Genomic DNA, 15,013 nt, shown 5'->3' with positions numbered 1-15,013 from the left:
GATAGATAGATAGATGAATGGATGGATAGATAGATAGATAGATAGATAGATAGATAGAGGGCACACGGTGAGTTGAAGATGAAGGGGTCATATCTGGAGAATAAAATTAAGGGGTGAGAGAGGATTATACTAGGAGAAGGAGAAAGGGAAAGGTAGAATGGGGTAAATAATTTCACAAAAAAAAAACCAGAAAAGAAAAGCCTCTTACAGTGGAGGGGAACCGGGGGAAGGTGAGAGGAAATGAGTGAATCTTATTCTCATAAGATTTGACTTAAGGAGGGTATAACAAACACACTCAATTGGGTATGGAAATCTGTCTTACCCTACAAGAAAATAGGAAGGGATGGGGATAAGAGAGTAAGGGGATGATAGAGAGGAGGGCAGATTGGGAAAGGGGGTAATCAGAAGCAAATACTTCTGAGGAGGGACAGGGTCAAAAGAAAGAATATAATAAATGGGGGGGCGGGATAGGGAAATAGAATTAGTTTTTCACAGCATGTCTACTATGGAAGTGTTTTGTGTAACTGCACATATATAACCTATACTGAGTTGCTTGCCTTTTCAATGAGGGTGGGTGGGGAGGGAGGAAGGGAGAAAATTTGGAACCCAAAGTTTTAAAAACACGTTTAAAAAAAAAACAACATGTTTTCACATGCAAGTAGGAAATAAGAAATACAGGAAATGGGTTACAGAAATCTATCCTGCCCTACAGGAAAATAGAAGGGGAAGGGGGGAAGAGATGGCAGGGAATGTAGACTAGGGGAAGGGGTATTCAGAATGCTTGCCATCTTGGGGTGGGGGGAGGGGTGAGATGGGGTGAAAATTTGGAACTCAAAATCTTGTGGAAGTAAATGTTGAAAACTAAAAATAAAAAAAAAGAATTAAAAAAAAAGAATTTACTTTCTCATTCAATGAGCTGGCAGATTCTGACTTCATAAATGAGCTTGAATTTATAGAGGAACCATGGCTCCCAGGCTAATCTCAACTCAATAGTCCTCAATAAGGAGATTTTGGTGCAGTTTGGAGAGTATCCTTCAGAAAGATGCAAGATACTCATAGTCTTTTCCTATGTTTCCTCTTCAGAATTTGAGGAAGAAGAACAGAAAAAAAGGAAGAAGAAGAAAAAGGGGAAAAAGTGGAAGAAGAGGAAAAAAGGAAAAAGAGAAAAAAGAAGAAGAGGAAGACAAAGAAGAATGCTTGGAGGTGAAAGAGAAGGAAGTGGTGCCACAGACAGTGGCTTCCTTCTCATCAGGTACTTTCTCCTCTAAACCAGGGGTGGCAAACCTGCAGCCTTGAGGCCACAAGTGACCCTCTAGATCCTCAAGTGCAATCCTTTAACTAAATCCAAACTTCACAGAACAAATCCCCTTAATAAAAGGATTTGTTCTGTAAAACTTGGACTTGGGCAAAAGGCCACACCCAAGGACCTAGAAGGCCACATGTGGCCTTGAGGTTGCAGGTTCTTCACCCCTGTTCTAAGCTAAGACCGAACATTGACTCTCAGATCTGTGACCTTCCAAATGAATTGTTAAGTAAATACAGGAGTATTTTCAGACAAGCAGTGTAACACAATGGAAAAAGCCCTGGGCAAAAGATCAGAAGACCTGGATTAAAATCAAGTGTCTTCTTCCAGTTAACTATGTCGAATTCATTTAAAATTATGGAGCCTTTGTTGACCCACCTGTAAAATGGAACTAATAATTTCCACATGGCCTTTCTTCTCAGAATACTGGGAAAATCAAATGAAATAATGAGTATGAATTTTTTGAAAGCTACAGAATATTACAAAAGTGTAAAGTATTATTATTGCCTTATCACCCTAGGACAGTATTTGTATCACCAGGTAAAAGAAAATATGGTGTAAATGTCTTCCAGGTAAGTTTTAAAGAAAAATCTTCTCATTTCATTCAATTCTTCTTATGAAGATGAATATGTTACCCTTCACAGAGGCATTTCCCCAAGATGACAAAAGTTAAGAATATAGAATATCATAGAAATTCAAGGTCAGGAAATAATCTTTCTCATAAACTTTTGGGATTGTTTTTCTTGTAGTTCCCCTGACAATTGAGGCTCCTGAATTCCATAATGAGGTCAAGCTCTGCCCCCAGATCTTTACCAGGATTTGAAGAAAATGGAAGGAGAGGTACAATGTTGGAACAGGCGTAAAAAAAAGAGAGGCAATAATCCTCCTCAAATATAGAGAATGAGGAAATTGAAAAGTTTTTTTTTTTTTTTGCCTGGAAATAACTCTGGATCACCTGGAGGATAAAGAAAGTTGTTCATATGGTCTTTCCTAGGGATCAGGGTTCTGATCTCTTTCATTCACACAGAGAAAAATGCCTCCCATTATGAAATCCTAATAATTTTTAATTCAATTCAACAAATGTTTTTAAGCAGGACCCACTATGTGTCTGACAGTCTTGTAAGTGGTATGAATGCCACAGGATAACTTAGGGATTTGCAAAGGGATGGAAGAGATCACAAATAAAACCAATTTTAATCAAGAGGAAGAAAGGGAGCTCTCTAAAGCAACTAATATAGATTGATATGGAACTTTTTAGTTAACTTAGTTGTTAAAGAGATATACAGAACATGGAAGCAAGGACAGTTAAAGAGCATGAAAACAGAAACCTGGCACAATGCCATATGAATACTCTCTGGGATGCTAAATGTCTTTTTTCTATATTCACATGGCAAGCATTCTGGGCTTTCATCACCTTTCATGTGGATTTTTCCAATAGCTTCTTAGTCAGTATCCCTGAAGCCAGCCTCATTCACCAGTTTCTCCTTTAAATAGATGCCACATTGGTATCACCAAAGTAAAGGTCTCACCTTGTCTCTTGCCAGCTCAGAACTTTATCATCTCTAGGATAAGATATAAACTAATTAAGAAAAAAACCCTGCGTAACCTGGATTTAATCTATTTTTTCAGGCAGGTTATATATTACCTCACCTCAAATGTTCAACGTTCTGGTCAAATTGGTCTATTTGATGTTGTTTTTTTACAAATCCGGCCCCAGTGCCTTTGAAAGTCTGCACCCTGTGACTGTAAAGCTTTCCCTGCTCATCTCCATGTCTTGGAACCCTTTGATCCCCTCTTTGAACCAGTTCTTATGAGACTGAGATTCAAGTGTTGCACACTTCCCCTCATTTTCCTCTCCATTTTAAAAAGTCTTCCTTGTGTGCCTCATTTATATGAGATGATCTTCCACCTTTTCCTCTCCCTTCCCCCAGTGTAAAGTCTTCCATTTTTTTTTAGATCATCCCACCATAATAGACTCTTACCTGTGCCCTCCATCCATATAGACTCCTCCTAACTACCCTAATAATGTTAAAGTTCCTAGGAGTTACATATAATATCTTTCCATATAAGAATGTAAACAGTTTAACCTTATTGAGTCCCTTGTGATTTCTCTTCTATGTTTCCTGTTTACAGTTAATGCCTCTCTTTAGTCTCATATTTGAATGTCAAATTTCTATTCAGTTCTGGTCTTTCCTTCAGGATTGCTTAAAAATTTTCTGTTTCATTAAATGTCCATTTCCTCCATATGATTACACTTACTTTTGCTGGGTAACTTATTTTGTTAGTAATCCTTAATGCTTTGTCTTCTGGATTATCGCATTCCAAGGCTGCTTCTCCTTTAAAGTAGCAGGAATTAAATTTTGTGTGATCCTGGCTGTGCTTCCTTGGTTTTCTTGATTGGTTTTCTTCTTGCTGCTTTCAATATTTTCTCCTTGATCTGGGAGTTCTGAAATTTAGCTGTAATATTTTGGGGAGTTTTTATTTTGGGATCTCTTTCAGGAGGTGATCGGTGAATTATTTTAATTTCTAATTTTCCCTCTGGTCCTTTGAAATCTGGGGAATTTTCCTTTATTATTTCTTAAATTATGACTTTTTATCATGAGTTTAAGATAGTCCAATAATTTTTAAATTTTCTCTCCTCGACCTGTTTTTGAGGCTAGTTATTCCTCTGATGAGATAGTTCACATTTTCTTCTATTTTTTCATTCTTTTGAATTTGTTTGCTTCTTGATGTCTCATGAACTCATTAGTTTCTACTTCCATAGTTAAAATTTTTAAGGAATTATTTTCTTTAGTGAGCTTTTTGTACATCTTTTTTTCCCCCCATTTGGCCAATTCTGTTTTTTAAGGTGTTATTTTCTTGAGTAATTGTTTGTGCCTCTTTTACCAAGTTATTAATTGTCTTTTCATAATTTTCTTCTCTTGCTCTCATTTCTTTACCCAGTTATTCCTCTACTCCTCTTATTTCATTTTGACAATCAATATCTAGTTCTTCTAGGAATTTTTGTTGGGCTTGTGTCCAATTCATCTTCTTTTCCTTGTTGAGGCTTTGCTTATAGCTTTTGTGACTTCATTGACTCCTTCTGAGTTTCTTTTTTGATCTTTCCTATCACCATAACATATTTTTATGGTCAGGTTCTTTTTTTCCAGCTTCTTTCTTGACTTTGTACATTATGTTAATGCTGGGCTCTGTTCCCCACGTGTGTCTGTGGGGGAAGGATCCTGTATCAAACTTTAGGATTTTTTTGTACTGCTATTTGCAGAACTGGGATTTGGAAATTTTCAGTGCTTCCAAGGTTGGATATTCTGGGAACAGATGTGGTCAATGCTCTCTTGATCTGCATTCTGGTCCTTACCTAGGAAGAACCCTTGATTCCTTGAGTGTGCAATCAGTACTGTTCCTCAGGACGCTACTCCTTTGGGACAGGAAATGATACTCTTCTTCAGAGTCCCTGAACCCTTGTGACCAAAAGTGATACTGCTCCTCTGGGCTTCAGTTCTCCCTTGACCAAAACTGCTCCATTCCTCCCTTGAACTATGAATCAGAAAAGGGTATAGGTAATGGAGCTACCAAACAGACCTTTCTTTTTGTCCTTCTAAAGTGAACTGGGGTGGAAAAAATGAGATGCTGATATATTTTTCTTTCTTTCTTTCTTTCTTTCTTTCTTTCTTTCTTTCTTTCTTTCTTTCTTTCTTTCTTTCTTTCTATCTTTCTTTCTTTCTTTCTTTTTTGTTATTGCACTCAGAGTTCAGTTTGAAGCATTAAAAGATATTTAGAGAGTTGGTTTTGGAGATTGTTCAGCAGAAATGCTAAATTCCTTCTTTTATCTTGGCTCCAGCCTTCCCTTTCCCAGAGCAAACTTAGTTCCTTTTATGCTGAAAGCTTGTTCCACTAATATATCAGAGATATTGTAGAAAAAAATTTACCAAAGTGTTAGCATAAAAGTTGATGTGGTTTCTCATTTTATTCCTTAGAATAAAATGAGAGAGACAGGCTTAGAGAAAAAGATGGGGAAAATGGAATTAGAGTAGTTAAATGGTGGGTATCAAAACATAGTCACTAATAGTTCAATGTAGTGTGGAAAGAGTTCTCCAATGAAGAGCCCTGGGGATATGCACTTGGACTGAAATATTTAACATCTGATACATTGATTGTTAAGTACCAAGGGTTCTTTTTAAATGCCATTGTATTATTTTGCATATGCTCTTAATTTACAATTTAGTTATTTGAATATATGTATCTCCTAGTAGAATGTAGGCTCTTTGAAGATAATAATTGTTATTTATTTGTTGTATATTTTGGTCTAGCCTAGTTCTTTTGCACATTAGGGACTTAATAAATGTCAGCTGAATTAAAACGCAGAAAGTTGAAACCTTGTTTGTCTCACGAGGTCCTGATTGTGATTGAGTATAGAAAGAGTACTTTCTTTGCACTTAGTAAATTATTAGTCCTTCACTCTCAGTCTCTGGGAGTAACCAGTAATGATCCTAGGACCAGTGATGCTGAAGAGTAGTAGCCTCTTTACCTGGTTGTTACACAGACACTGCTCACCCAAGGCAGAGAATGCCCTGTGTCCACACATAATTTTAGGTTCTGGAAAGAGAAGGCTTTCAAAATGGCCTAAAATTATCTAAAATTGCCTAAAGTTATAGTATATGAATGTGATGGAAAACTATTGTGCTGTAAGAAATAATGAAGGGGGTGGTTTCAGAAAATCCTAGGAGGAATTATATGACCTTATGTAAAGTGGAGGGAGCAGAATCAGGAAAACAATGTGCACAGAAACAGCAATACTGTAAAAATCATACATTATAAAAGACTTAGTAACTGATCATTACAATGATTCACCACAACTACAAAGAACACATGATATAAAATGGTACCCACTTCCAGGGAGAGAACTTATGGTCTTAGCATGCAGATTGAAGCATATTTTGTTCTTCCTTTATTTTCCTTGCTTTTTCCCCCCCAGAACATAGCTAATGCCAAAATATGTTTTGCTTGACATCATATATAATTTTGATGAGTAGAGGAGGTTGGGGTTGAGGAGTTTTTGAAAAAAAGGGGAATAGTATGAAAAAGGTTATTGGAAAGCCCTAAACATGTTAGAGGAAAAACAGTGAATCCTATGAATGTTGATGATGATGACAATATTAATATTAATAGTAATAATAATAATATTATTAATAATAATAACAATAATAATATAGCTAGCATTTATATAGTGCTTTAAGGTTTGCAGAGTGCTGTAAACATATTATCTAATTTTATCCTCACAACTCTGGGAGGTAGGAGTCAGTAGTATCACCATTTTATAGATGATGACTCTAAGGTAAGTAGAGAGGATGACTTGTCCAGGCAAATACAGCTAGTAATTGTCTGTGGCAATATTTGGAATAAGGTTTTCCTGACTGCAGGTCTCGTAATCTAACCACTTTGCTCTTTAGCTGCCTCTTTTAAAGCATTAGCAATATCTAGTCAAATTGAAATAAGACATTATTTCTACCCATAGTATTGCTAAGTCAAGCCCAGGTCAATAAGTAACATGAAGATCAATGGTGTTAGGTCTTTCTAGGACTTAAGGTAGTAGCATTGTTTAGGCTCAAGAGGCAAATAGGAAGAAATGGAGTCAACTCATCCTATATCCATTCCCTACAGATATAATCCCATAATGGAAAAGGGTGTCTGTAAACGCCAGGCTCTCATCATCTGTAACACTAAATTTGATCACTTTCCTGAATGAAGTGGGGCTGAACATGATGTTTTGGGAATGACTAAACTACTTATGGACCTGGGATATGATGTGGATGTCAAAGGAAACCTTATAGCACAGGTAAGGACCACAGCAAACCACCCACTTCACTCTTTCCAAGAGATATATAAACACAAATTGGTATATCACCACAGGCCAATCTCACAGTTATGGAGACCTGGGTTAATGTACTTCAATGTGTTTTTAAAAGGACCTAACACAGATCTGAGCCTCATGGTTCTCTTAAAGAATTGGGACCCAAAGAATCACTGATTTATGACCCTGTTATTTACAGGATCTGGGATAAATACTATTTCTTGCCCCTGGTATATCTCTTGACACCTTCCAAAAGCCCCGATCCTATATTTGCTTCCTGCATTCTGGTTCTACTTCCTTGTGTGTTTTCCTCCCTCATTACCACAATTCAAATTCTGCTGTCTATTTTATCAATCCATATGACTTCATTTCTCATCACTGGTACCTCATTTTTATCTTATATTTCCTATCATAGTGAATCCATAGTTAAGAGCCTTTTTTTCAGGTTTTATCTGTTACTTTGCATATTGCTTTCATTTCTAAATACATCTCTAATCCCTGGACTAGCCAAAGAGTCATACCCTATAACAATATCAACAATAAAATTTTACAAAGAACGGAAGAAAGAGAGGAGAAAAAGAAAGAAAGAAAAGTTCAGCAAAATTAATTAATACATAAAGTGAGTTTGAAAACTTATATGTTTTTACTCACTGTGTCACTCAAATCTGCAAAGAAGGGAAAGGCATAATTTCTCATCTTTTTTGGGGGGTCAGTTTGGTCATTATAGTTATACAATATTTAATTTCATTTTTTGTGACAGATACTCTTTCAGTTTACAGTGTTGTAAAATTATGTATTTTATTATTTTCTATTGCTTATTTCACTTGCAGCAATTCATGTTTCTATACTTTTTCAGTTCTTTTGTATACATTATTTCTTATATTACAACATTCATGAAACAACTTTGACCAATCCTTAATCACTGCTCACCCCTTTGTTTCCAGTTCTTCCCCAATTTAAAAAAAAACAAAACAAAACTCCTGTACATCTGTAAATATCTCTGCACTTTTTTTACTGTTCTGTCTATATTTGACCTTCTTTGTGTATATATATATATAGATAGATAGATAGATAGATAGATAGATAGATATAGATATAGATATAACTGGGATCTCTGGGACAAAGTTTATGGACATTTTTTTCACTTTCCTAGAATAATAAATTGTTTTTTTTTTTGGAACAATCTCAATTGTTTTATCTAATAGTTAAAAGCAATTCAGAGATGTACAAAGAGTATCTCAATATGCCTGTTTTTTCACAGCTTCTACAACATTGGTTATTCTCATATTTTCTCATCTTAGGCAATTTTCTGGATATGAAGTAAAACCTCTGAGTGTCTTTGGTTTGCATTTTTTTGTTATGGTGATTTGGAGAAATCATTTATAAGGTGGTTAATAGTTCCTAATTTTCTTGATAACTGTTTATTTATTTCTATTGCCAACTTATCTAGCTGGGAATGACCTCTATATTTGTGACATATGTACATAATCATTTATGTTCTATCCATTACTATATTTTATATTATTGTATTTTATATGTATTATATATTTATATATGATTATACAGTGGATAGAGCACTGGGCCTGGAATCAGGAAGACTTATCTTTATGAGTACAATTCTGACCTCAAATACTAACTAGCTGTGTGACCCTGGGCAAGTCACTTAACCCTGTTCCTCATCTATAAATTGAGCTAAAAAAGGAAATAGTAAACTACTGCAGTATCTTTGCCAAGAAAACCCCAAATGAGATCATGACACAACTGAAACGACTGAACAACAATAACAGCAACAACAACTATATATATATATATATGTATATATATATATATTTATAAAATGAATATATAAACAGGGTAGCACAAATATAGAGGCCTTGAATTTGTAATATACATACCTGTTTACATGTAATATACATATATATGAATGATTGATATCACACCCATATTAGAGATATTTAATATAAATATCATCCACCAAGTAATAGCTTCCCTTCTTATTTTAGCAATATTGATTTTGTTTATGCAAAATTATGAACTCAAGACATATCCTTGAAGTCTGGATTACTGGTAAAATAGTTCATAAGGGTAAAAGCAGAATGAGGTTCCTATGTGGCTTCAGCAGGATTTATCTAGGTGCTACACATGTGGAAACACTGTACTTACTTGAATGTTCATTTCCTCTCTCATTCTCTATATCCAATCTGTTTCCAAGTCCTATTGATTCAACCTTTGAAACATCTCTTAAACTTTCTCTCCTCTGACACTGTCATCAACCTGCTGCAGACCTTTATCACCTCATGCTTGGAATATTGAACAGTTTGCTGGCTCTTGCGGCTCCCTGCTTTGAGTCTCTCCCCATTAAGCACATCCTTCTCAAAGTTATCGAAGTGATCTTTCTGAAGTACAGGTTTGACCATATCACACCTTCTCCAATCCCCATTCAATAAAATACCATGGCTCCCTATTATCTGAGGATCGAATATAAAATCCCTTTTATGACTTTTAAAATCCTCCATAACCTGACACCTTCTTAACATTATAGTTTTCTTACCCCTTACCCTACCATACCCCATCCTATATATTCTGCAGTCCAGTGACACTAGTTTCCTTGCTTTTTCTTGAAGAAGACACTTTATCTCCCAAATCCAAGAATTTTTAACTTTCTGGCCCTAATACCTGGAATGCTCTCTGTCTTCATCTTTACCTCTTGGCTTCCCTGGTTTCCTTCAAGTTTCATCTAAAGCATCACCTTCTACAAGACTTTCTTGATCACCTTTAACGTTAATGCTTTTCTTTTGTTCGTTGTATATGTCTTGTTTGTACATAGTAGTTTATATGTTGTCCCAACTCCCCCATTAGACTATGAGTGTCTCGGGAGCAGGGATTGTTTTTTGTCTTTCTTCATATTCTCCACAGTACACAATACGTGATCCGTTGTAAGTACATGATACATTCTAAGTACTTAATAAATGCTAATTTATTGGTTGACTGGAAAGAAAAACAAAAAAAAATGTATATGTGTTTATAACTGCTTAAAAATCCAGAATGCAACCTTTTAGCTTTCTGGGAGCCATACTTCACATTTCCTTTAGTGAATACAATTCCTTATTTACTGAAGTCATATTTACCCCTATATTTATTAGAAAAATAAAGACAAAATATAAATTCCTGGAGGAAGCAACTCATGTCATATAGAAGCGGTGTCCTAAGGTAGTGGTTATCCTATTTCTCAAATAATAAGGAAAGCTATATTCCTTTGGCATCCTTATGAAGTGCCCATGCCAAACACCATGTTTCGCTATGCTGTTTGTTTCCCCTACAACTCTAGGTACTAATTACCCACTAGCATATCACATATTCCTTCTCCAGGTGTGGAATGGTGTCCTAGAAACAAAACAATCTCTCAGAAAAACACATTTCCCAATTTACAAACTCTCCACTGACTAACCTCCCCCTGCCCCAGGAGGTTCTTATCTCCCACTGCAAAAACATACCTGTTCTATAGGAATGCTCTTCAGTGGCATCCCTTGCCCTATTTTGGGCAGCCCACAGTTGTGATCCAACCTGACTGTCAGGTTCTGTCTTCTTATCCTGTGAAATCAGCTGCAATTAATTTGTACCTGGAACAGTATTCTTTTCTTTTGAAATTTAAGGATTGATGACTTTGCAGAAGAAACTCCTGCCATTTTGCTGGCTACTTCTCATTATTAACTTTTGAGTGTCTCTCAGGAAATGGAGTCAGAGTTGAAGGCATTCGGTGACCTCACAGAGCAATGGTTTTCTGATAGCACATTTTTGGTGTTCATATCACATGGCTTCTGGGACGGTATCTGTGGGACAAGGCATGAAAAGCAAAAGCCAGATGTGCTGGCTACTAATACCATCTTCCAAACTTTCAATAACCTTAATTGCCCCAGTCTAAGGGGTAAACCCAAGGTTATCATCACCCAGGTATGCCGAGGAGGTAAGTGTTGGGTTATAAACTGATCTAAATATGTTCAGTCATTGACAGCACCCTGTCTATACTTTCTCTGGGGTGGGGTGGGTGACAGGGGAGAAGCTTATGTTTATCCACAATTCTGTCCTACTCCCTAGGGAAAGAGTAAAAACATCTCTAGACTGTGTGAACTATACCTCACAATTATAAATGAATGGCCTAAAATCATAGAAACTGTTATATCCTTCTAGAAATATATTGTTCAACATAGATTCATCCAAATTAAGTTTTGATCCTTTTTTCCCCCTATCTTCCAGTTTGGGAACATACTCCATTTATGCTGTCTTGGGGAGAGCTGGATATTTGTCATGCTAGAAGGAGAATGGTAGCAGATTAGTAGATGAGTAGAAGTGCGTGTGTGTGTGTGTGTGTGTGTGTGTGTGTGTGTGTGTGTGTGTAAATTTACCCATGAATACTTTGAAGCCGAATGCCCTGCTTTGGTTGATGACTGTAACACCTGTTTGTGGTGAGTGACTAACAGCTCATTTTGTCTCCAGAGGGCACTGGCCTGATTTGGGTTCAATATAAAGAAGGATATTCTACAGACCCCGGCCACTCCTTTCAAGTATGCAGAGAATTTTTTCATCTGATTCTGTTCGAGTGGAGCATGTGGAAAAAGATTTCATTGCTTTTTGTTCTACAACCCCTCATAAGTGCTTTCTTAGAGAGGCACTTAAAGATCCTTCAGCAGTATACAGACACTGGTTTGGCATAGTTTCAATGTACTTGTATTGTGGTACCATAGAATCTGTGCTGGATTAAAATCCAAAGTTGTTTTTCAGTTGTTTCGTGTCTGACATTTTGGGATCCCATTTGAGGTTTTTGTTGAAATGATGATGAAATGCTTTGCCATTTCATTTTCCGACTCATTTTACAGATAAGAAAACTGAGGCAAACAGAGTTCAGTAACTTGCCTGGGATCACATAGCTAGTAAGTGTACGAGGCCAGATTTGAACTTAAGAGGAGTCTTCCTGACTTTAGGGTTGGCACTCTATCCACTGGGCTATGTAGCTGCCCTAAAATCCAAAGTCCTAAATTGAAATTCCAATTCCACCAATTATTTTTTCTATCAAAAAGGAAGGTCTTCTCTTGATGAACCATGAAGTCCCTTCTGTATTTAAATCAGTGATCCTATAATCTATGTCTCAGAAGGACTGGTTGCTTTCAGATGATAGAATGGATTTGAATCTAATTTCTTTCTAGTCATTATGCTAGGAATCTTGTCCCATTGGTGTTGTAAAGGGAATTCTGAAAACAAATGGGCCAGAAATGAGGATTCAAAATCGAGATTTTCTAAGTAGTTCTGTAGTAGTTAATACCACAGAACCACATCCAGGTCACTTACTGAGCTGAGTCCCACGGGCTGTGTGATAGCAGTAAAATCCAGTCAATCAGGTGTGAGTATTATAAGCCTCACATGTGGTAGTATCTTTATCTAGTTATTAGCAACCATCATAGTCAAAAGAGAATGGGAGCAATTCCCACAAGTCTTCATTTGTATTTGAGTTTTCTGGGAGGTGTATTTGTAGGGAAAAGAGCAACCTTCATGATGATGAAGTGGCAAAGCAGCAAAGTGGAGAACACTGTTGGAGATCCTACTAAAATTTCTGTTTAAAGATACTTTTAATTCTCCATTAGATTAATTAATCCTCAATTTAATACTAAACTTTTTTTTTTACTCTTACCTATCTTTGCTCTAGAGACTTCAGGGATTAGAAAGGAATAGAAGATCAGAAAACATCCTAGCCTACTTTCTAATTGTTAAATGAAAAGATGGGAATAAGTGATGTGCAATAGAAAGGCTTCTAGGTTTGGGATCAGAAGATCTGGATTTGAATCCCAGTGCTGCCACATACTACTTAACCTCTCTGGGCATCATATGTTCTGCATGTGTTAAATGAGACTATGGGGATCAATGACTCTTAAGTTCCACCTGGCTGAAAATAAATCCTTATGAAAAGGATGATGAAACTTCTACCAATGCCAGTCAGTACCTTCTCTGAAATGTATAGTCTTAGAGACCTGAGACATGAAGTGACTTATGTAGGGTCACACAGCCATTAAAATTCAGAATCATAATTGAACCCAGATTTTGACTCCAAGACCAGATGTTATGTCCTTTAAACCATGCTGACTTGTTCGTAGGATAATCATGAAAAAATAATTTGAAACATTTATAAAACAGTATAACTAAAAGTTCAAATTATATTAATTGAAATAAAATATATAGATATGTTATGCCAATAGGCATGTATACATATATTTACATATGCACATCTGTGAAAATGCACAAAATTATGTATTCATATGCATATGTGCACATGTACATATACACATACATTATATATAGAATGTAGTCTATATATAAAATATATAGTAGGATATATAGTATAAATATGCTTAAATATATACCTACATAAACACATACACACATATGCATTCTCTCTATTACATGTAATCTATGTAGCATATATATAATATGTAAAGTATATACACATATATGAATATATGCATATGTACAGTATAGGGAGTACATGTGTATATATACTCATGTATACACTCATACATGTACACACATAAATAGTACAGAAAATTTATATAAATATATATACATATTTATATGTATACATGTTTGTATGTGTGTATGATGTTTATATACACATATCCATGAGGCTTTTCAGGTTTGGGAATGCTGTTCCATGTCTCTGTCACTTCGTACATTGGACTGCATTGTTTTGACCACTGTTCAAATTTAGTCCTTAACACTAACCAAGGTAGAGCTTTGAAGGAATAATGGAAGGTGTTGGTATTGAGACTGGATCTATGATTTCTTTGATAGAGGGTACTCCTGGATGAGGTCATTCCCCTCAGTAGCTTCTCTGAAAACTAGTTGCTTAGGTAAGCACTGAGAGGTTAAGTGACTTGCCTAGGATCACTCAGAAACTATATGTCAGAGGCTAGATAAGAATCTAGATCTTCCTGCTCCAAGGCTAGTTTTTTATATACTCTGCTTGGCAAACCATTAGTAATATGGAAAATTGGGAGTAGAGAGGAGAGAAGGTAATTCTTTTCAAATGGAAATTGCCTTAGTCAAGGCATTATGCATTAGACAGAACATTATTTCTAGGGCAGCTAGTTGGCACAGTGCTTTGAGTGCTGCTCTTGGAGTTAAGAACACTAGAGTTCAAAATCACTTAGCTTCTCTCAACTTCAGTTTCCTCATCTATAAAATGGGAATAATAATTGTACCTATTGCAAAGGGTTATTGTGAAGATTAAAAGAAATAACATATACAAAGTACTTTGCAAATCTTAAAACACTATATAAATGCTAGTTATTATTATTGTTGTTATTATTATTGTTGTTATTCCTATTATTATTACTACTACATGTGTCCTCTACTCATAGTTATATAAAATTCATGCTTGGTATTTTGCTTCTATGACTCAATTTCCCTGTGTGCCCTTCCTGCTATATTTTACATTTCCTATACTATAACTCTCTAGTTTGCTATTACTACCACCAGGCCTCCATCATCCTTCTACTGATTAACCATCACACTACTTCATATTCACTTTAATATTTAAGATCTTTTTACTCTGTTTTTTTTTCCTTTCATTTTGGCCCCCACTCTAATGATTCTAATGATTCATAGGGCCCTCAATCTATAACTGGAAAGAACTTCAGAGGTAAATTACTTCAGTCTCCTCATATAACAAGTAAAGAAACTGAGGTTCATGCCAAGGGCAAAAAGATATTAAGCATCAGTGCTGAGACTGGCACTCATGTGCTCTGACTCTAGAATCAATGCTCTTTCCACAGTGCCAAACCACCCTAAGCAGGGCCTTATTACCATACATTATA

The 15,013-nt window shown here is 36.0% G+C and overlaps 1 protein-coding gene across 1 annotated transcript in view; it reads left to right on the top strand.

Annotated features, from left to right (window-relative positions):
* The first annotated feature begins 1,182 nt into the window (after positions 1–1,182).
* The window catches only part of LOC114033936 (caspase-12-like), a 45,544-nt gene continuing 31,713 nt past the window's right edge, over positions 1,183–15,013 (top strand). The window contains 3 exon segments of the mRNA XM_027849595.1: positions 1,183–1,252; positions 6,962–7,136; positions 10,881–11,115. Coding sequence (XP_027705396.1) covers positions 1,194–1,252; positions 6,962–7,136; positions 10,881–11,115 — 469 coding nt within the window. The 5' untranslated portion in view covers positions 1,183–1,193.

This window comes from Vombatus ursinus, unplaced genomic scaffold (assembly GCF_900497805.2).
Source record: "Vombatus ursinus unplaced genomic scaffold, bare-nosed wombat genome assembly UNPS02007612.1, whole genome shotgun sequence".
Classification (NCBI taxonomy): Eukaryota; Metazoa; Chordata; class Mammalia; order Diprotodontia; family Vombatidae; genus Vombatus; species Vombatus ursinus.
Note: the sequence above shows the minus strand (reverse complement) of the source record. Positions and strands in the feature narration are given on the sequence as shown.